The sequence below is a fragment of the Neodiprion pinetum genome, chromosome 3 (genome assembly GCF_021155775.2).
Source record: "Neodiprion pinetum isolate iyNeoPine1 chromosome 3, iyNeoPine1.2, whole genome shotgun sequence".
Classification (NCBI taxonomy): Eukaryota; Metazoa; Arthropoda; class Insecta; order Hymenoptera; family Diprionidae; genus Neodiprion; species Neodiprion pinetum.
The window spans coordinates 28,995,549-29,019,311 of record NC_060234.1 but is presented as its reverse complement, the minus strand read 5'-3'; the positions used below and the strand labels follow the sequence as shown (position 1 = coordinate 29,019,311).

At 43.9% G+C, this 23,763-nt stretch overlaps 1 protein-coding gene across 6 annotated transcripts in view; it reads right to left on the bottom strand.

The window, feature by feature from the left end:
* The window catches only part of LOC124213790 (uncharacterized), a 47,815-nt gene that overhangs the window by 4,851 nt on the left and 19,201 nt on the right, over positions 1-23,763 (bottom strand). Inside the window, exon 1 of one of the 6 annotated variants that reach the window (XM_046615436.2) lies at positions 9,067-10,449. The exons of 2 other annotated variants lie outside the window; for them this stretch is intronic. In XM_046615436.2, coding sequence (XP_046471392.1) covers positions 9,067-9,120 — 54 coding nt within the window. In that variant the 5' untranslated portion in view covers positions 9,121-10,449. Of the gene's footprint in view, positions 1-3,678; positions 3,925-4,809; positions 5,116-9,066; positions 10,450-23,763 lie in introns of those variants that run through there. 3 more of the 6 variants (XM_046615439.2, XM_046615440.2, XM_046615437.2) reach the window with 3 other exon arrangements.

Here is a 23,763-nt window from a genome sequence, read left to right as displayed (position 1 = left end):
TGCTTTATTATCAGCGTTTCGTTAGTCGCGCTGGTTCTAAGCGGTATTTGAACAGGTTACTTTATACTGCAAACTTTTACTGCATAAAATTCCTTCGTTACTTTGGTCAACGCGCGTTGCGAGAAGCTTTTTTCCGTCAACGTTGTCGAAATCGTACGTACGCGTATAAGATACCGAGAGCCGGCAATAGTTGCTCGGTATAATTTATGGATACGCTTCTCGTAAACAACAACGACCCGGGGACACGAGCGGGCATTCGGCCTGTTCGAAAAACCCGTTTTCGATTGCGTGGGATCTTGAGCCATTTTTAAGACGCGATCTAGGCGCACAGATTCTAGGCCAACGATTTTTATCTCAACCGTCTCGGCCACGCCGCGTATACTGCATGATACAACGCCGACAACGAGACGAGAGCTATTTGTCTGGGAGGAAATTGCGCCGAGTCAGACTCGGGTTACAATTAATGCCTTCGGTAACAATCTACGACAAGAGCGGAAGAACCTGGACCGCAAAACACCGGCTTCGAGTGTCACGCTGGATGTCGAGGCGCAACGCGGTTCGCAGCGACAACGAATTATCCGAGAAAATTGAGAATGTGTCAAGGTGGTTCTGCGTACACCGGAAACCTCGCTGAACGCGTGGAAATCTTTATTTACCCTTGAAAATTCTTAGTGCAGCTCGTTTTTAAAGTACTGCGTAACCTTTTCGTAAATATGCGCACGGGCAGATAGAATACCTAGGATTTCAAATGGTCGTTAAAGTGTCGATGAAACGGAAAAAACCGACAGCAATTCAAGGATGCCGAATTTTCTCCATACATATGTTGTAACGTGCTTTTATTTTTTATAACAGACAGAAATTGCAACGTCTTTCCGTTATACGTATAGCGGTTTGTCTTGATCGTGATTTAAACGCGTGCCTATTATTATTGTTTTCATCGCTTCGGTCGGCGATCCCAACTTTCTGTTAGTAACACATTACCAGGCATAATTCGCAATCCCGATTAGTCACTGACGTACACGCATACACGAATCCGATACGATTGAGTCACTGGCCTCGGAGCTGGAAGGAATTTTTGCATATAAAGCGAAACGAGGTTTTTCTTCTCTGAACATGTGCCGCTTCTCATCGAATCGACATGATTCGAGTTCTTAGCACTTTGATGGCAAGAACTTTATCTACTGCCCAAATAATCAAATTGATTTCAATCTAGATGGTAGCTTATATACTCGGTAAGCGACATTGCTTGTTGAAACCGTGGTTGATAGGGTCTGGGATCATTACTTCCGATGCGATAAACCCCGGGGAATCCATGCCTACAAAAACTAATCGTTCAAGCGTTTAACATTCCTGCAGTTTGAGAAAGACCGTGGGCCCAAATCTGTCCGTTATAATGATCAAGCTGTTCGGTTGACTTGATCCTGTTTGCCGTTCGGCAATCAGTGGGCAGATCCAGCAATTTATGCCTAACCGAAATGGTGCTAATTTATGTACGAATCATCGCCGACAAGGAGTCGTTGAATTCTCTAAGAGCCAAGCCCCGCCTGGTTTCCCTATGCATAAAATTACGGATAGACTACCATTGTCTAAGAAGCTAATGTCAAACGGCGAAATATCACGCGCGTGACAACCGCGCCCGATAAACAACCCGGGGCTAAAGTTTTCGAATTAGAAATTTAGGTAACACGTGTACACTTGAAGCTAGAAAATTGTTAGCAACGATGTGCCTCGTCATCTGTTATACGTACAGACAGAAATTGAACGGTACATTTCATGCCTAGATAAACATAACTAATCTTAAAACAAGACGTCACGAGTCATTGTTTCGCATGGCAGTCGGGCAATCCAGCTGCTTAATAGAAATTGTATCAACACTCTTGAACTACATATTAATATGATCTCTAATGCTTGGCTAGCGTAAGGAGGAGAGTGGAAAGTTTGTGATTCTAACCATCCTGAAGACGATTAGATAAGTGTAAAGTTTGGTAACGTCACTGTCCGCGTAGCTTCAAATGTTATAAATAAAAACCGCCTTGCTTGATTCTCGGGGTAAAGTGATTGGGAAATTTTTGAATGTAATGTAACAACACGTTTTTAATACGTTCGTCTCCCGCATGCGGTCTAGAACGGTATGATTCCGATAGTTTGCGCACTTTGTATCAGTCGAATGACAAGCAGTCGTGCGAATCCGCTTTTCCTCTTCAACGAGAAAATGATTATTCCCCCAGAATGTATCTTATATCTTATTTTACCACGCACACGGCTCGATATTGTCGATGTGAATTCCCCGTTAATTGGTCGCTCGTCACTGGGCATTGCATGCACTGGCCCACGCAAACGCAACTTCATAGTGTGTTGTGCAATAGGGATACCGGTAATGACTTTGAATTAATGCTGAGGCCAGCTAAGTTATTCTGAAAATGATTCATAGTAAGTAATTTTTGTCCTCGATGATTCTGCCGATGAAATTACAGGCCCAAAGTTGATTTCCGGGTTTATTTTGTAACCGAATAGTATAACAGAGAAAAATCTTTCGAAACCACGTTTCACCATGCTGTGCATCGGTGTTTATTTCCAACGTCACCTTCAATCATGCATTTTGATGTATGCATACGGGCACCTCCTGGCATATCGAATATCCACAATAAAGCTTGTCTTATTATTCCGTTCTGTCAGGCAATGCAATAACATGAAATCATGGATGAATACAACGCACGCGGGTTCCTCGTTCTCACGCAAGAAACATTTCTGATGTTTGTTTGCGCAGCGACGTTAAAATCACAGTGGTTATACGATAACGGCAAATACCAGAAGCTCCGGCAGCAAACGTTCATGGTTCCGAGGTACTGGAAAATACCAACAACATACGTTAGTAAGAATTCACATGTTCACCCACGCCTTAAATAAACGCGGGTGTAGCTCTCGGCTGATACGCGAATCAACGGTAAATTCATGGAACTCCTTCCTCGAGTTGCTACCAACGAATAATCCACCGAGCTATGACATCATGAGTACTACACGTTATTCCACTTCTCTACGGAATTGACAAGAATAGGATTTGCTACCGACGACGACGCCGCGAAAGAGGTAAAAACCGTAACTAAACCCGGGTACGAAAAGGTGTGCATGCGTCAGCAACGAAGAAGAAGAAGAAGAAGAAGAAGAAGAAGAAGAAAAATAAAAAGAAGAAGAAGAGCGGAACGGGCTTCGTTGCAAATGCAGTCTAACGATAAGCCCTAGGCTCCGTTTGAATCTGGACTTGTCAGTAAAGTGGCGCACTCGAAAAACCGTGCTGTAACTTTCTCTATTCTTTCTCACAGCTCCGACAGTTCAACGAGAGTTTCTAGCCGCTGTTTACCGCATGAAGTACTGCAGGACCCTTTCCAGCTACTCTACTTCAAACATGCACCGCGCTTTTCCGCCGCCAAGAATCACGCAAGGTTTCAAAGGTACAAAGTCGACGTCGAATACCCGCAGACAAAACGGCGGTGAACTCACAGTTCACCGAGCCTTACACCGAAAGCGTGACAAATTTTCAAGACAATCGGACACGACTGTGTTCCGGAACTCTGATCCCGAAACGAATTTTCTACTTTCAGGAGCCGATTCCACGGTCAAAAATTAGAGAAAAATAAAAAATAAAAATCAACCAGTCACTAGAACGCGCTTGAATCTGACCTGGATTTCAACTTGGCCACGATTTTTGAGTCTGGATCACAGTCGCGATGTGCCGCTAATCCAACAGACGCCTTTTGAACTGGCGAATTTACCATCAATGTCACTTCCTCGATCCAATTGCAAGTGCCAGATTCAGACGAGGTGTAAGGTGGCTAGGTACTCGAACAAAACGCCACCCACTGTCCCGCGGTCACAGAAACACGCTGTATATATACCAGAAGGAGCTTTGATCGTGTCAGACGGCCATAAGACTCATTTCGCTACTGCCGCTAAGGCCTTTCAAGAGCGTTGTCGGTAGCTTCGCATCGACGTTGAATTGCGTCATTGGCTTTCGACGATTGCCCAACCGTTGTTATTCAACACCGTGTAACGTTGTAATATGTGCCATCGGTGAACAGCTGACGTGGTGAAGAAGAAGTTCAATAGCATTCCTATTATAATTGCGCGTACATTTGGAACAGTGTCGAGCTGGTGAAACTCACGAGTCTCCTCGAATCATCCGATAAAGCACTTCTGCCGATGACGAAGGGACGTCGATTTTCGTCCCACCATTTTCAATTCCAAAATTCTTCTTTTCAACCGTGGAATATCTCTAATGAATTTATGAAAACTACAGGCATCTGTATGAAAAAAAAAGCTGGAACCTAACGGCCTCGGTTGGTTAACCTTCGCGCGTTTTCACGGTCGCGTTTATTTCCTTTGTCCAATAAAATTTCGTCACCTGACGATGAGGCGATGCGTACAGGAGCGTCTCTTACAAAAGGCTGCCTGCCCACACCTACGCGCCTTGAACGCTCGTTACATTCGTTATATGGTTACGCCGGACGTTTCATTCTTCCTTCTCAGTTTGCCTTTTTCGTTTCTTCCTATTGTAGAAAATTATTTTCTAAACGGCACTAGCTCTGCGTATATTATACTAGTTACAGACCTCGTCCGTCGTAAATGCGGTGAGAATGTAACAATGTATATTATTAATGAACGGTCGATCGATTTGTTCAAAGAGAAAATAAAAAGTAAAATGGATTAAATTAAATAAAAATAAATTAAAAAATTTAAAAAAAAAAACAAAACAATCCTCGCTTCGTCCGATCGTAGCGTCGAGTAATAATTTGAGACCAACATTTCATTCACCTTTCGCGCTGCATTACTGTAGATGAAGCCAGTTGTACACGTAAGTAATCCTTTCAAGCGGAGTACCGAGGGAGGCTGCTACCGTATTTTCCCGGCACTATATTTGACTGGATACTCGATGAAACGGTATTTCCACTGTCATTCCCACCGGATACTCGTGCTGCGATCCGCGACGCTTTCCTCGCGTCCTTAAATTCAAATTTGGAATATCGGCGAGAACGAGAATTAGACGCACCGGGTCCGCGCGGGGTTGCAATCGGATATATTCTCTAAACGACGTTCAACATCACACTGAAGTCCGGTTGGTTGAGCGGAGCCGAGCTCTGGGGACGTAGCGGCAAAAGTGGCTTAAGCTGCCTCTCGGTGGGACAGACAGACTTCTCGTGAAGTGAGCGAGAAGGAGACAGGAGCGATAGAGACGGTCGGAGGAGGTGGAGGAAGGGGGAGAGAGAGAGGAGAGATGAAACAGGTAGGAAACTAAGGAACCTCGCCGGGCGTATCGTCAGCAAAGAAAGGTCCAGCATCCAGCCCAGGTAGCCGGTCCTTCGTTCCCGACGACGCGGACTTCTCCACACCGATCAAGTTTGTCTGGCTTTCCCCTTCGGCCCTTCGTCGGTTTAAGCGCGCGGTCAAACCGCCCCAGAAAAATGTCCTTCGCTTTTGGAACACGCCGCGTGTCAATTGGCCCCTCCCACACGCGCCTCGAGGAATCGGGATTAGATTGAAGCCTCCAAAAATTGTCCAACTGTCAATATCGCAGAGCTAACCTGCGGAAACGCAGCTCGCCTGCGGAACCGGTTCATGCATCGATCAATCCTTGATTCGTTCATGTTATATTTGTTTATCTCAGCAGCGAGCGATGCACGCCCCAAGATCGAGCGATAAGATCTGTGGAACTCTTGATCCTGCAGTTGTGTCTGGCTGCCGTGGTAAAGTCTGACCTTACACATGGACGTTAAAAACGCGACGTCGAGTGTTTCGAGGAGATGCGAGCCTCCGACGGGGATTAGAAACGACGCATCTGTGAGACAAAATTTATCGTCTGGTAAGCGGTCAGACTAATTGTAAGCTTTTTACTCTGAAATTCGTCACACCCTACTTACTAAAGTTGAGAGCAAACGAACCTTAATTGTTCAGTTTGAACAACACACTCGACTAATCAGGATAGGAGCATCCAGTCGTGAAAATGTTGCTAACCTTTGAAAGTGGGCAAGTCTTTTCGAAATAATTACGAAGATGGTTACGAAAAATTGGTTTTTGTTTTCCAGAAGCAACGCGGTACAAGTGTACGATATCGAACCTTAGGTCGAAGAGGAAAACTCCATTTTTCTACGAATGAAAAAGATCTCCGTTGTCACATTGAAGATAAGGTGAGGGTCGTGCTGCTTCAATAGCCAAGAATAATACCTGAAGAACCGGAGCCGAATTGTGACAGATATTAAGGGGAATCGTACTGCGAGACCTTCTTTGTTAAATTCAGATACAATAGCCAAGGCCTCTGTAGCAAACCCCATCATAACTGAGTTGTGGCAATAAGCAACGGTGTCTCGATGTGTTTTTTCTCCCGGGACAAAAAGCATTATCCAATAAACGTAAGTTTGTCTTGGATCATTGGTGAATTTGGGCTATTTACTCCAGTATCGTACGACACTCGTGAGTTTCGCTGAAAAAAAGTGCCTTTTGAACCGGTTTAGGGAAGCTTCGCACGAGGCTCGAGGAGAATACGGGAGGTTTGTGACCGGAATCACTTCGCGGATGCGTCAAGATTTTTCCTCGAGTTTGAACACGCGATCCGTTTCTCAACGAGACCGATTGATTCTGTTGATTATACATTGTTACAGAGGGTGAAATCACCCGTTTCTTCTCCCTTCCTGATGATCTCGTAGTCGGCATAGATAAAAGAAGTCTAAGCGTTCTTATGTCATAAAACGAATAAGATTGCTGCGTAACGCAGCTTTATTATAAAAACAGTCTTGTTTCTGACTTACAATTAGACGAAGTAGCATACGTCGCAATAAGAACCCTTTTTCCCAGTTTTACTTATCCGTGCCTTTGAATCAATTCTTTATTGCTCAACGAACCCGCATTTTATTTAGTAGCTCAAGGTTAGTGACAATATTGCAGTTATCGACAGAAACTGCATAGCAATGATTTTCAATTAATTTTTCAGCGTCAAGTTGGATCCAGGACGAAGAATTACACCCGTCCAATTAATTAAATCCCGAGCGACGTTGAATTACGCTTCGATCGCGACGAGGTACGAATCTATCAATCTCGCATAACGCTCGTTTCTCCGTATCCTGCGTTCGGCTCTATGATTGTGCTAATGCAAATGCAGCTGGGTGCCAGTTATAGACCAGAAAAATACGACGATTCCCGTCTGGAAGCATGTTTTTCTCGATATTCCACTCTGCAAAACACTTGCAGTAATTAACGGCAAATTCTCGAGTAATTAATTTCGGCGAGCCAGAATTCCGCGCCGCTCCAAAGTATAAAAGTAGGTAAGCGAAACGATTTGCATGATCAAAACTGTTTGCAGCGTCTCGGTTGTAACGCAACGGGACAAGAGAAAGGTTAAGCTCGACGCGTGCATCTTTTCGTGAACTTTAAGGTTGCGAGTTGTATACGCAGCAGGTTGTTTCTTTGGACATTTTTTACGTTCATTTTTTTTGCAATTGTTAGTGTTACGACAAAATGCTACGGGCGAAAATTCCTCGTTTAATGGGAACGCGCGTGATATGTACATCTACAAGTCGTCGAGACTTCAAGGCTGGGGCTTGACTATCGTCGATGGAACTTCATGCCGGAATCATAGTCAGAGTCGGGAAAATTTCTATAAAGCTACCGCGAAATATCCATGAGGGTATTTCAATCGAATAGCGAAATTACCGACTAGTGGTGCCTTGTAGTGGTCAAACTAGAAGCGGATCAAACGTCAGTACGTCGGTGTAACAAGTCACGTTCTTTTCTGGTTTTTCGACGAATGAAATAGAGAAAAAACTGCACGGCTTAAAAAGAGTGATAGAAAAAAGAGAATGACTTACGTTTAAAAATTTCATCTCCACTTCCAGCATCTTTAAATTTACGTACGATAATAATTCAGCGATTTGACCGCTCAATTGCAAAGTCGATTGCAGATTCTCTAAACCTGTGAGATTCCTAGCTTCACGCTATAGCCACATAGTGTAATGTAGTTCGGAATAACGTTTGAGGTATACAGAAAAGAGCGGATCACATTGCACCGCAGTAATTACAACAATACCTCGTCACGTTTCTACCGATTGCGGATTCTCGTGAGAAAACAAAAAAAAAAAAAAATGGCACACCCGGATTGAACGGATCCACGTACATACGTAGATAAGCCTTTATCGTATAGCTTCAACGCGGCTGATGTGAACAAAGTCTATTTCGTGCTATACGCCCTTATTTTTTTTATTTATTTATTTTTTTTTTTCCACGGACCGATTGTTATTTGCAACAAATTTTGAAGGTCACTTATAATTCTAATCACCCGGAGCGATAAGCCTTATCAACGTCGATTGGATGTACGTGCGCCTCGTATAAACCTATACGAGCCTGCCTGATAGATAAATCGATCAGCACTTTTTGCCAGTGTTTCATAATACGACGCAAACAAGTAATTTTACTTCGCGTGTATTTCCACCCATTAGTATCATACGGTGGTATAACGAAATCTGATGCAATTTCCGTGAGTTCCTTCTGCTTCGCCAACTTTCCAAATTCTCCCCGACTGTTACCGACGGGAATAATGTGAAAATATACATCTACACGTATTTCGAGCCCACTGTCAACCGAATTAAGTGTCACAGAATTACATGGTGTGGCACCGCGCCTATGGGACTCGGGTAATTTGGTCTCGCACACGTATAACGTCACATGTCGGCTTGCGTTATAATTTTTCGTGAAGATGGAATATGCCTGTTCGTGAAACGTATATATATATTACGGTAGATTCCAGTTAGATTATTTCGCGTAGGCACTATGGCTTCGCGAATTCCACTTCATTTTTTTTATGTCAATGCTAGAAATGCGCATGAAGAAGTTTGAAGAATGAACTGTTGCTTGATTCTTATAGATTTTTCACGTGCGATTCCTTAAGCCTAACGAAATAACAATTGGAAAATTGAAAATATCAGTACTTGAATACTGTCATTTTGTGTATAGCATTTTTAATCTTCATTCCCAGCTTGAACGGTGTTGGAAATTAGATAAGAAAATTTAATCTCGAAATCTTACCATCTGCGTATAGCTGACCCACTGTTTGGAGTCGATTTTCTTTCGACACGACATCTTTCAGGTATTCCTTTCTTTGCTCGAGGTAAAAATTATTGTTATTACTACTAATTTTAACAACAAGCTAGAGGCGCCTCCAACAATAACACAAATTAAATTTTACGACGGTCGTTACATGGCACAGAACTTCACCGGATAACGGATTCGAGAAATACCCACTTCTGCATTTTCTACACTACATGTATCATAAGCGGTTGATTATGTCAGACGATACCGCGAAGTTATAGAAGTCTCCCGGCCTTTGATAAGACTGTGTTAACAACAGAACGCGGAAGACGAGTTGAACTCGTAAAAAAAAAATTATAATAATAATAAAGACGGTACACTTTAATTTACACTCGATGGACGCACAAAATTTGCGAAATCACTTTGCAGCCGACTTGAAGACCCATCGGAATGAGTGGCAGAAGCTCCTCTCTGCAGCTGGGTGCAAAACCGTCCAAGTGCAGTTGATAACTGGAAGCCGATCCTCGTGTTTAGCGAGCGAAGGCTTCACACACCTTGACGGCGGTGCGTAATGAACTAAAAGTAGCAAGTTTAGCACCCCGAGTCGACGCGTCGATCCCGGCATGACAAAATTTGCACAATTTTTTAACTTATCATCTCGATCCACGCGTGGCCGATCTCGCGCAACAACTCTTTTATCACTGCGGTTAACTGCAGCGATGCGAAGTAGGTATGAAACGGTGTCTAGTGTTTTCTCTTTCCTTCTTTTTTATTTCTTTTATGACGCAAATATCGTCGGCGTACGTGTCGCAGGTACGCGGACACCGCGCTGGAACGCTGACTACCGCCGGAACGCGTTTGCTGTTCTTTATAAACGTCGTAACGACGTTTGGTACACTGTTCAAGACGAGGATTCCGACCACACTGAGTCCACAGGCTTTACCAGCTGCAGGGGCCGTTCTACGGCGTGAATCATTATCCCGTGTAGCTCTTAAATAAACGTAATCAAACGAGGCGTGTATTGTACAAATGCGTGTGAAGATAGGTACGTAAAACACTCAGGTTATGCATACACGTTGCGCCAACGATCGTTCAGAGCTATTTGGAATGCTTCGGTCATTTCTCTGTGCCAATATGCAATACAAGGATTGCAACGATTCGGGACAGTCGTTGCGATCGTTCAATCGTTACAACCCGCAACCTTTCGCGCGATTCTGATTCTAATTCACCGGGACCTGTGCAATTAACGGATCTGCAGTCCGCCTTCGTCGACCCGAAGTTCATAATTGCCGGAGCATCACTCCGAACGAGTTACAATTCCGTGCGCGCGCACTCAAGCTTATTCCTACGCTCCGCGAAACGACCGGCCGATTCCGACGCAAAGAAAAGCGGAACGGAACTAAAGCAAAAGTAATTTGCTACGCAAAGCGAGTGACCGGCCAGAGCGAACTCTCCCAAGCAATTCTGGCACGTCGTCGTCGTTGTGGCCGCCGTAGCCGACGAATCACCGGGAGTTCTCATCCGACGCGTTAGGCCGTGCACGGCTTATCTTCAACATTGATAGCCGGACGACGTCTCCACGCAAGACAGAAGTCAACCTTCTGTTCACACGCCGCTCTGAGTAAGCCTGATTCTCATTTTTACCGGCGACCACATCTCGACTAGAGTGAATCACTTTCAACGTATCAATTATACGTCGGTTTTCTCTGCCGCAGCTCGCAGCGATGAGCAGGATTAACTTTGCTCGGGTTCTGTATAACATCGGTAATTTTTAGCCTCGCGTTGCGACGCCATATTGGAGTAACAAACTCTCAACTCGAAGCTTCACAAGTGGATAAAAATTAATGAAAAGCGAGGTATTTGATGAGCTTTTCACGATAGTTTCCTGGGTTGTGAACGTTTTCGTATAGTCAAAACTAGTACCCCTCCGTCAATTCAAATAATTATTTGACCGATTCTCGAAATTGGTTAGAGCAACGGGCTAAAAGTGAACCGACTTAATCGCGCGTGTTACCCTAGCGAGCAGGCTGAGTATACTCTTTGAAAACAAAGAGCAGATGTCGAACAACGCGGAATCATATGCGGGCCTGTGGCATTCGCTATGCTTTACATGCTACGTACGCGTAGCCTGTACCATACTTACATACGTACATTATACCTAGATGTGCACGGAGTGGAGTTTGTCAACCTTCGTATAAACTAAAAGGAGAACGAACGAGAGCCTCTCGTGCAACGGCAACGACCCGTGATATGCTGGCGCAAAAATATGCGAACCTGCGAGGTTAGGTCCGGTTAATGGATGTAATCTATGGCGCCTGTGGGTGTGTGTGTGTGTGCGCGAGTAAGCCGCACGTTCAACTCGGCGTAATACTTCCTCGAAGATCCGTTCCTCTAAGGTCAAATAAATTCCGATCGGCGCTCACTCTAGGCCTAGATCCGGCCGGGATAGTGTCAGGTGTAAAAAATATCTACGGACTTCGTGATCGCGAACGAAAGAGAGCGAGTCAAGTCGCTCTTCAGGGATAGATCTGATCGCTGTTACTTAGATATCCCTCAACCGTCGGAAAGGTGCAGGTACGGCCGCTATCGACGATCAAGAATCGTATGTACATTTTCTTCGATCATAATGATCGTGGAACCGTAACACAGTCCGCATCCGCGATATTTCTTTATCCTCGGCAAATAAGCGCGAAAATATTTTTCACGACGAGCCTGGGGAGAATTGATCATCTTTGAGGGAACCCGGCAAGAGGATTAAGTAAGATAAACTGAGCATCAGAAAAATTCCCAATTGCGCGGGCGGCGGCAAATCGTATCTATAATCTGTTAGGACGTATATTGTAAACATCTTGTCAGCAATTATAAGCCGGGGCTAATTGGCAGCTGAAAAATATTGATATTTGATAGATCTGATGGATTGCAGCAACGTCTTACTCGTTTATTATCTAAATTCTGATACAACGAAACGCCCCGGATATTCTCCCAACTTTCATCTAGACCCTGTGAAATTACTCAGCCGAGTGTGAAACAGCTGATTACATGTGCCTGCAGCGTTGCTCTGCCGCCTTCATCCAAAAGTGGTAAAACAATATCGTCGGGCAGAAGCGCGTGCAGCATATGGCAGGTAGGCTGGCTTAAAAAACCGATATCTCGGTGTCATATCTCGCCGTTAACGGGTTTGACTTTGTTACTCCGAAGCGTGCTGGTAGCCGGATCGAATGAACACCTTTTTGGAATTAATTTTTTTTTTTTCTCATTTTCTCCATCAGTAGCCGCTGTTGCAAGATGTGCAAATCATACTTCAATTTATGCGCAGTTCTCACTCTCTTGCAGCAACTTGTGTCGATAACCACGCCGGAAGTAGGCGGAGATTACCTATTTCAAACCACAAAGCGAGCAGGCAACAAGTTTTCGCCACTTGATAACTCCTCGTGTAAGTTTCGTGCACGGTCTCTCTTGTTCGTTTGTACATAAAGTATATAAGTTGCCTCCGACGTGTATCACAGGAAACGAAACACGCTATCAGCTCGTTGTGCATATTTCCGTGTACATATTCACCTTAGGGCTTACACGTGAGATATACAATGCTTTTTAAACGAAATGTAGAAAGTTTGTTAACATTTAACGGCTTAAAGTATACGAGTATACCTCTTGGCGTGGAGAGGTTTAATTTACAAATATGCACTTGCTGTACTTTAGGGTATTCGAAGAATAAGGTTCTCCACTTTTCCTTTTTTTAAATCGAGTTACAGGACAATAGAGCGAAGGTTGAAAAAATCTACGTAGGAAGCGAGAATAGAGACAAGGGAAGAGAAAATACCTTCCCTCGAAAAGCTCAACGCGATTGCTCGTGCAGTTTGAAACATCATCGCTTAAAAGCCACTTTATGCCTTTCTAAAAATCGATGGATGGTAAACGCTGCTCGCACAATTTCAGAGAACCTTCACGGGTTTTAGTAACCGCAGAAAGCGAGTAAAGACCGAGCTTGAAAGATTAGGAAGAAGAAAAAAAATTCAGGACACTCAGCAGCAAGAAATTCCACCGAACGAATGACGCGTGTCCATCAACGCAGATTTCGATTCAGGACAATTTCACATTCTTCCAGCTACCGCAGTGGGTCGAGTTCTAGGAACGCGTTATCTGTTCTTGCCATAATCGTAATGCGCATCAACAGGTCATTGCCTCGACGAAGTATACGCGGAGACTATCGATAAAGTCTGATTTATGATTTCGATTAAGGTGCGATCCAGGACTGAATCATATGTGTCAGATCGTTAGAGCCTTTTAGGAAATTTATCGTGATCAAAAATTTTTACGAAAAACAGGTCAGTTAGCTCAAATATCGACGCCTTGCTTCTACATGGTGCAATATTTTATATCCATGCAGCGCAAGATTTTTTTGTTTTCAAATTGTACTTCGTTTAATGGCTGGCCTATAACGTGTAATAAAGATATATTAGCCTACAGCACGATTTTCTTAGTCTCAGTTCAATTGTAATTTATTGGACCGCATACGCGATTATGGTTCGGACAGTAAAGCGCAGTTCTAATTGCGAAGACGAGTCCGCATGTCCCGGGATTATCTTAGACCGAACGCGTGACTCTTGTCAGGTATAAATTCAAGTTTGCACTTAGAAGAGAGAGAAAGCGTGAGAGAGAAGGATTAAAAATCCGATTTTGTCACACTCGGCTTCGAACTTCGTACGCCCGTGTCGTTCAACTGATGGAAGTGATAAAATTATCATTTCTTAAGACTCCGTCTTAAATTGATCACTGTAAATTCAACCAGCATTTCACGAGCCCTTTAATTTTAGCCACACCTCGTTCCACCCATAATTTTACAAAGCACACCGAAGGATATCCGGAAATATTAAGTTACTTTTCCGATACTCGTGGAACTCGATACTGCAGTAAATAACGACGTTAAATTGAGGTGATATTTTTCGTTCCACGATCGGTAAATCGGTAATTGGTGTTTTATCTTTAGTATCGCTTCCGAGATATCGGAGCTTAAGCTATAATTAAGCACTCGTCGAGACTATTCTATAATGATGTACAATTAAGAAGATCAATTTTATTCAACGGTAGCACAGTGCACGCGAAAAAAATTAGGACTTGAATGGCAGGGTTATCGAACGAAGCCCTTGAATACATCTCTGACCATTCGTCGACTTTTCGTCGCCCCGCTGATCTTCCTACCATAACTGAGCATAGTCGAGTCAGGAATACGTAAAGCCGACTTCAGTAGAGAATCAGCTTATTGCAATACCGTTTTTGTCCCATCCGGAGGTCGGAATGCACTTGAGAATACAATTTAGCGAAGTTAAACAATTTGTATGCACAGGTTGGAGCCGAGCTGTTTGTTTGGCAGTCCATGCGCAGTGCCGTGTTGCGGATATGATAAATAGGCGGTTGCCTATGCAGAGGAATGCAAGTGGACCAGCTTTCACGGGAAATTCTGCGTTACTCCGATATGGAGCGAAAGTACAATTACACACGTTATAACTAGCAGCGGCTGTGCTCCAACTTTAATAACCGTCGTCGCTAGCGGGAGGGATTTTTACCCGAGGCACCGGACACGAGTCTCAGCACGTGGCACGCCTTGCCGCCTGTCACACAAACACCTTACAGCCATCCGCGATCCTCGTGTATTTTCGTACTCGTTCGCCGTTCAATATCGCTTTTATTTTTTCCCCTTTAGCCAGAGCGATGATGATCCACTTAGATAGGTGGACCCTGGAAGGTAGAATCGAAGAGATTAAACTACGTATTTCACCGACCCGCTGCAAAAGCACCCAATGATTCTTAACTAACGAGCACGCCAAACGGACCGACCGGAGCATTTTAGGACGAGATTAGATTCACGTCGTCTCGGACCGTTGTTCTAGGAACACTTTCAATGCAAATCAAGACCAAGGTTCCAGTTCAGTGGTCCGAGCCTTAACGGTAAGAAATTTTTTGGGTACAACACGTAGGTGATTTTATACCAGACGTGTTTTATCAGCGCTGTGGAACGAGAGCGAAAATAGAGTATTTAATGACAGAATCAATCTCACTCCCTTTTACCAAGGGTATTGATAAACAACCGTCGTGCGGATATCCCTAAAAGTTCCGGCTACGGAAAACGGGTTTCGAACATCTCAAGTTCATCCTGATTTCACTCACAGCACGAAACGAGTATATCGAAGTAACAGTCCTGTACCTGAGTACAGAACCGAAGTCTCGAAGTACTTCGATCGAACGATCCCAGAAAGCGGGGTAATTTCAAGAATCGTCTTAAACTAGCGCTGAAATCGAGTCAGATGACGATCTTCTCAGGGGAATATTACACAGCGCTGCACGTACGCTGTAGCTAAGCTTTAAATTGTGGGTGAGATAGGGTACCAGGAAGTTGTGCGAGGCAGAGCATGGCCTAGCTGTTGTATTCGCGATGCGCCCTCGTGGGTGTGCATTATGTATACCATAAGCGTGTAGAGATCCGGGATTTATTGGTTAAAGCGAGCATCGCGGAGTGCGGTTGGAATGGTGGGACTCGGTATACGATAAGCGATGAATCCTCCGGAGTTCGGTTGCCAAAGGCGGTCGCTAAGTCTTTGCGAAGGAACGAGTGAAACCGATCTCGCTCTTAGCTGGCCGGTCGTTGCTTGCTCGAAAGTGACGCGCGTTATGCCGGACATGGCGAAGTTCTCCTCGATGCGTTATCGGCGTACGAGACCACGTGCAAAGACGGCATAAACACTAAACACGGAGTGCGAAGTGTGGAGATAAGTCTAACCGCACGTGACCCGGTCGCAGCCCTTACGCGATGTTCTCCGTTTTACGATGGTCGTTTTACGCCTGCGTAGGCATTTCGCGAACGTTGGCTGATTCTCAGCTCGATGAGACACGCAACTGGTTGGGGGGTGGTTGGTTATAAATAGTCGTCTACACGGTCTGGACGTGCAGGTAAAAGTGCGCCTGTCCGCGGAAAGACGCCCCCACCTGTGCGTCACTCTTGGTGCACGATGTCGCAACGGTCGCGAAATGACGCGTCACGTCAGACACGATTTGACATCCGCGTTCTGTTCTCCGGATACATACGTGGTCTTACACGTCTGCGCGGCGTAATCCGTCGAAACGTTGGTACACGCGCCGTATGCAATCCGTGCGCGAATTGCGGCGAGAAAAACGAATGACGGAGTATATAAATTCGCGTTTATACTCCCGAGGCATTTTTCCTTAATGACGAAGGTCTCCTTAACGACGTAACAAACGGAAGGTGTTTAATACAAACGATAAGATCAGCGCTACGACGAGTGCACTGAGTGCAGGTAACGTATGTGGCCGTAAAAATTCTGCATTATCAATATAAACGGGTATGATGAAGACGTCTTGGCATTAAGTGGGATGACCGGGTAACTCACGAGCATGTTTGTTTCTCGAATAACACGCCAGAGCGTTGATGGTGTTTGAAAAAGGAGAATCGCGGGGTAATAATCATGCGCGTGGTACGTGCCCACGAAGACTAGCCGTTGGTCAGGCGATGCTGTTTCAAGATCTTGGTTAGTGTGCTGACGGCTTCGTTCGGACGTAATACCGTTAGCCAACTTACCATCTTACAATACTCTATCTTACATACTCTCCCGCGTCTGCCAGATGATAAAACAAACGTCGACGCCCACCTTTTTCCACGAGCAAATGCTCAATGGTCGAGAGTCCAGGCCAACAAAACGTGTTACAGCTAATGTTGCCACTTTTTCGTTAGGCGCTGCGGTACGACGAAGCAATTTATAATACATCCGACTGCCGGGCGGTTTAATTTTCACTATTAATCGCCTGCCGTTTATACGTCGGAAGTCTCGCTTCGTCCACAATTCTTGACAATAACTGTATCTATGTATACGTAACATATCGAACGATGCATCGTTTACTACGTAACGAACGATCGACTTTTCCTTTTCCAGTGTCACTAAAGTACCTCGGCAATCGGTGCTGAACCATTTTTCAACCGTCGAATAACTGCAGCTGTTACTCGTGCACTGGAAATGTTCGGCGATGTAACGAGGAAAATCATGCTTAGCCACTGTTCCGGGCATCCTGGCCGAGCTTGCCTCGATTTTGTGAGGTAATTTCAACGGCCTCTTCACCGCGGATATCGAGCCCAACTTTTCATCTATAATTTTATCGAGATAACGCGAGTGTGCCAGCGGCAAGACCCTCGTTGCGTCCCTCGTTATCATGCCCGAAAGTTGATCCAATTCCAAGGACGTCATACCGCTATGACCACAACTCTGTTCCGACGGAATCCTCATCACTAAACTTCGGAACCGGCAACTGGCTGCAAGCTTTCCGAACGTATGCGATTACAAGCAGAATATTGTACCTCGGTGCGAAATTGTTTTTGTCCTGACAAGGATGGGTGGACGTTGAGTGAGCTGAACGAAGATAAATCACTTAGTGTAATCGAATACCGTGCAGCGGTCGAACCATCGGCCGTAACTGTTGTACTGAAAAATCGGATGTGCATATTATCCGAGCAGTCGCTGAGCTGCCAGCGTGTATCTACGGATGCCTCATTATTTGTCCAGCCTATCTGGATACTGAATATCTCAGGTCTGACCGGTCCATGTGCTGCATGTAAGAACCTATTCTTTGGAACGCTAATGACGATCATAGGGTGTGCAAACACTGATTGCCGGCCAAGATTGCAACAAACTATCGTCAGGCTTGCGGGCTGGTCGCGCGTTGAATTGCCCATCGTGATGAGACTGCCGTATAACATGCCGCGCGTATCTCGGTGGTAAATAAACAACGAAGGAATCCCAAGACACGAAGGATAGATTTAACAGGAATTAGTGTCGCAAGTGATTGAACTTGGACGTTGCATTACACGGTACTCCAACAATCAGACCAGCTCTTCGAGTTTCCTGTAAAAGTGTCGCGATCTTTACGTAGAAGAGACTAGGAAGGGGTAAGAAAGTCAAGAATGAAACGCTGCGACAAAGCCAATTTTGTTAGCACATCAGAGACAGAGCAGGTATTGAAGACAACGAAAACCGGATGTGGCTGGGCTTGGTTACTCGAAAACGCAGAAAGTCGAGCCGACCGTGATGACCACCCACATCCTCTTCCGTTAGCCAGATAACGTCACGATGTCAACCGTTAGTACTACAGTTTGGATCTTCGAGCTTCTTACACAATGTGCAAGTAAACAAGAAACAAAGGCACGTAACGTAACGTCCTCTGATTATCTTTTTCCTACAATTAGCTATTGAATGTAAAACGCATGCAGAATTTCTCATCGACAAGAACATAAAATTGATTTATAACATAAATCGATCAAGATTGACTAGCTGATTCGTACAATGATTATAGTTATCAAAGTCCAAGTACCTCGGAGTAAATTTTGAATGTAGATTAGATCGACAGCATGTTGATTCGTAACAACGTTACGATTGCGAAGCTTACATTCCCATAAGATGTTGCACCATTTCTCATCTCCTCATTTAGACAATGACGAAGACTGCGATGAATTCTTCAACTTTATACACGAGAATTATGGAACTCCTCCCCCCCTCCACGATTCATCCTGTTCTCTCGGATCCATTGAGTCTCGTTGCTCTCAAGTTCTGTTTCCGCTCGAGACCAAGCGAGGCGATAATGTTTGAGGTGAGGTAATTCATGGTAATTCTATTACTCAAACGACCAAACGGTACGTTGACGTGAATTGATATATTTGTTGATTCATTAACACTTGCGACGGTTTACAGCAGTAGATGCACATTTCCTTACTCGGGACGCGTTAAGATAACTTTCCGGTTTAGGTGATAACTGTTCAATTACGGGCGTAGAAAGCTCCTCAAGACTCGAGCTGAGGAGCTACTTAAATACAAATTGATCAAGCGTGCTGCAATTACTTGATCGTATTAACCTCGTCTGACACATAATTTAACCGAATTATCGCCAGGTATCAAAATCCTGACAAAGGATTATAATAATTTTTCTTCAATCATACGAATAGTGAAGATAAAAGTATTAAAAAATCAAATTCAATATCGTGATGCCTGAAAATATGTCACATTGGTAATTATTAATGAAATGAAATTTGAATATACTGAGATTAAAAGAAACCTTTTCACACTTGGGAGGCTGTATCTCATGCTGAATACTCTTATTCATCTTCTATTCTCGTTCTAATGCTTTTCGCACGCACGCTACAATATCTACAAGTTAATCAGCGCGGCATTACGCATATAGAATAACAGTTATATCAACGGTAAAAACTATCCGTATATTCATAAGTTACACAACTACAATTGCGGGCACATTATCTATACCGTGCTATTAAAATAACAGTTGCAAAAAGAGTTGTAATGTTATAAAGACGCTGTTCGGTACGTATACGTATTACAACATTAAAATATAGAAAACTTGTAACCGTTCATCAATTCATAAAATATATTTTGAGAAGAGCAACCACGAGTTAAAAACATGTTGGACATAGCAGACACAATTAATTAAACAGTGAATTGGGAAATTTACATAGAACGAGTTCAATCTTGTATAATAAAAGCACCGTCGCAAATATCGCATACAATCGTCGCTAAATGATGATATCATCTTTAAACGGAGGTGATAGAATCATTCACTAGAACGCAACACTTGAACAATCAGATAAAAAAAAAAAAAACAAAGTAAGAGATAATTCAGTGCGAATCACTTGTTACACAAGTTTTAATAAGAAACTCAAAGCTGTTTGAATTGATTAAATACTACGAATAATTTCCGTCCAAGTTGCTAAAGTCACGTGAACTTTATTGGGTTAATACCATCGCTGTATCGTCACAAGGCTTCAAAGAGCACGGAATCGGACGTAAGTCACAAGGCAATTTATACTCGTGGATTACATTAATAAATTAGTGAGATTGAAATAAAGTTTTGTGTTGCGCGTGGTAAGCTGTATAGAAAAAACTTGGACCGTTGAGAACCCGATTTTGAAAAAGAAATTATTCTCCAAATTATACCGAAAATGAATGTCGAAGTACGTAAGTTTGTAAAAAAAAAATTTAATTACGATAAACAAAGATACGCCGATATGTCGTTAAAAAAACTGTAGCTTAATTACAATTTTCTCAACGCCAGTCCGAGTTCGTAATAAAATGTAACAAAGTTACAAAGACGGCAAGCTGAATGCTCGGTCGTGAAAAAGTTCCATCTTTGAAGTCAGTATCATTGATTAGTTTTTCACCATGCGTCTTGCGTGTCAGTTTATATTAGTCTGAGCTTCTGCCAAAACAGCGAGGCAGAATAGACGAAAGATTTCGTAGAAAATAAAATTGGGAGAATTCATTGAATCCTCATTTTCGAAACGAAATGTATATTTATCATATACGATAATTAATGATAAATAAGTGCGCTTCCACATTCTTCGCTAAGTATTACTAGATGCTAATCGTTACTCCGTTACGTTAAGAGAAATGCATACATTCGCCAAAAAATCGGTTGCAGCTATTCATACCGTACACGTAATACAGGAAAACGTGTGGTAATAATGATTAATTGATGAGTTACGAAAGTTCATTACGTGTTCGGTAGTTTACCGAACTCGCGGAGGTAATTATGCGGTTTGTTATCGCCTATTTATTTCTTTGGTGGATCCTAGCTAACTGCAGCAGCGTAATTTTATGCAAATGTAACCTGATATAATCCCCGCTATTACATCGACAGCTTAAATTATGACGATCCATTTATACTAGAATATTATCCTCGGTTCAGATCAGAATTGTATAAAAATCAACCCGGACGAGCCGTCGTGGAACATGATGAAAATTTTATATCAAGAATCTAGAAAACTAGTCATATTGCTAAATAGTGTTAAACAAGCTACTGTGAAAGCGGACCTAGTTAACACCATTTTCATTATATCACGCAATGATGGGGCAACTCAATCTGCCCTGGGCTATATTATTTGCTGGATCCGTACGTTTCCACACATTTATTGGAAGAATGATAGAAGATGTCCGAAGGAGGGATCACCCAAGAAATCGTTGTTTTCGACGACTGGCCTAATTATCACGATGTACTCGTCGTATCGGATAGTCCAGAGCCCGATCAACCCGTTTGCATCGTTATCAGCGCAGTATCTCCACTTGCGCCTCATAATCTGGTGCCCCAGATTCTTTTTCGGGTCTGCATAGTATCGGAGACCGTTGAGTCAACGTCAAAAGGAAAACAAACATACGAAACGTGCAAAGAAGACTGTTGACTCATGCCAATAGAGAGTTCTCCTTCATCTTATAATACGCAGATTAAAACCTACCGCCCGCTCAGCGCGGACTTTGCTGACTATCAATTATTGCGACAGGCCTTAGGCGTGAGTGGAGCATGGTAACCCGATAACCACAGTAGCTAGCTACTGACCAGTGGCCACTAAAGTACCGACTCCGTGCAGCGACGATTATCTGAACTTTGGATTCATATCTCCAGCAGCTGCCTCGAATGTAATACCAGACGCAAGCCAAGAACCCCAACAAAGGCATAATACGTCGGAGTTGTTAAGGGACGAACAGGCTTGCGGTAAGAAACTAGAAGTACGAGACTCCGGACGAAGCTAGTAGCCGTTAAGCGTCGCGGCCGTCTGCCGCTAGGGTTCAGATTTTACCTTTGCTCACTCGCTAGTGTAACTTGAAAACTGATCAGCGAGTTCCGCTGTTTTGGCTAGGACCTTTGAGGATTCTAGAACCAGTTCAGCGCGTGTAAGCTTGTTCGTTACACGTCTACACACGTGCACTTTCGACTTTCTTCTGCACGTATTATACGTACTGTTTCGGGAAGTACCGAAATGCCAAATTTTTCAATTTCTAAGTGAAATTTTGAGCGTAATAATCGAGCGAAAGTCGCGTCCTAACGAAACAGTTTGATGGTAGTGAAAAAAAGTAGATAGTCTGAGCAGCCTGAGGGGTTGAAAAATCGAACGTCACGATGATTGCTGAGGCTTTTTTCTTCCGCGGACTATTTTCAACGCTCAATGTGTTGAACTGAAATCCGTAATTCCCGGTACACTCTTACCTTCGGGATAAACTTCCCCGTGGAGAATGGGCGGACTTCGAGATACGGTCGAGCGGTCCGACTCCCAGCTCGGAGTTACGAATAAATATACATACTCGACAAAGAGAACATGAAGAGTATCGAGTTCAGGGACGGCAATCGTCGTCGTGACGTTGTATATAAGAGGAGCACTCGAGACCTTCCGCTCTTGTCGGGTGATGTTTGCCTGGTAGATGAGCCGGTAGGACGTATGCGCGAATCGCGTCGGTCCGTCGCCGCAGCTCGAACATTGTACGACACCCGCGCACCTTTGGCCGAAGGAAGAGTGGGAATTGGGAGAGCTTGCGCTTCAGTTTCGCAAAACTTGTCCACCGTGCTCATTTTCCCGTTATCATCCGGCTTTTACTCTGGTCCCAGCTATCATCTTCCTTACCCCACGGCTTGGCTTTGGTTAATCGAGACCGAAGATAGCGATGATATACTGTTTAGTCTTGACGAGATCTTAACACGGGTCGACAGTTATTTGCGTACACGTCATGTCCAAGATGGCTGGATCACCAGGCCTTAAAGGGGTGCCTTGGTCCATTTCGCCGTTAACGTGTATATCTCCAAATATCCAAGTTCAAGATTCCCAAACGAGAAAAACGGGGATCAATGATCAAATTCGATTACTGATCGTCTGGAGCATCGTTGTAACTGTCCAAAGAACTTGACGATAAATCCTCTCGGATACTTCGATCAATCACAGGCGAAATTGCAAAAACAGTGATAACAAGATAACGTGGAGTTCTTTGAGTTGTCTCAAAGACAAATAATACCGAGAACTCCGTTAGTACTCCGTTACGATTGATCCTGCAGCTTCCGAAACAAAGCTTACGATGTTCTACAGTGCCTCTTTTCAAAGATCCAGGTCACAATGAAGGAGAAGTTGGAAAAGAGAAAAAAGGGGCAAGTCAACTTTCAATCCAGGTTGAGCTAACTTCCAAACTATCGATTGAATTCAAGTTTTGCTCATAGTTGGGCGACTTGCACAGCGGTAGCTTCAGCAAATTGCATTCCGTACCTAAGGTGCCGACAAGCGCGATGACTTCTTCCGTAGAAATCGGATGGAGTTAATGTTATCAGGTCAATCTGAGGCGATACATGCTCGAACACTCTGCGCTACCGTGAATCTCAATAGTTTTAATAAATGCGTGGGAAGCAGGGAACTGTTCCAGTTCTCGGGTGACGTCTGTAAGCACACTTGTTCGTACGTGACTGGCGTCCAGGCTTTCGTGCAAATAGATGTGTATCACGTAAAAGAAGAGATTATACATGCCGGATTACGTCCACGTAAGTATAACAGGTATAATAATGGTGTAACATGACACTGCAATTTATGATATCCACCACAAATCCATGGATCTACACGTAGTCACGTATGCAATTGCGCTGAGATGCGCTTCCCCGTCTCCTCTACATAGGCATGAGCGTCACTCCTCGCTAGGTAGGTATCAACGTCCACATGAATGCGGTGAATCGTGAGAATCGTCAGATAACACGTTACATTTTCCGCAACGTTGGAAGTTTCTTTATCACTACTTTTTTAGACCGGAAGCCTCGCCGGTTGTCCGTTCAATATCGTAAATATCGTCGATCAAGCTGCCAGAGCGAAGAAATTCACTGATT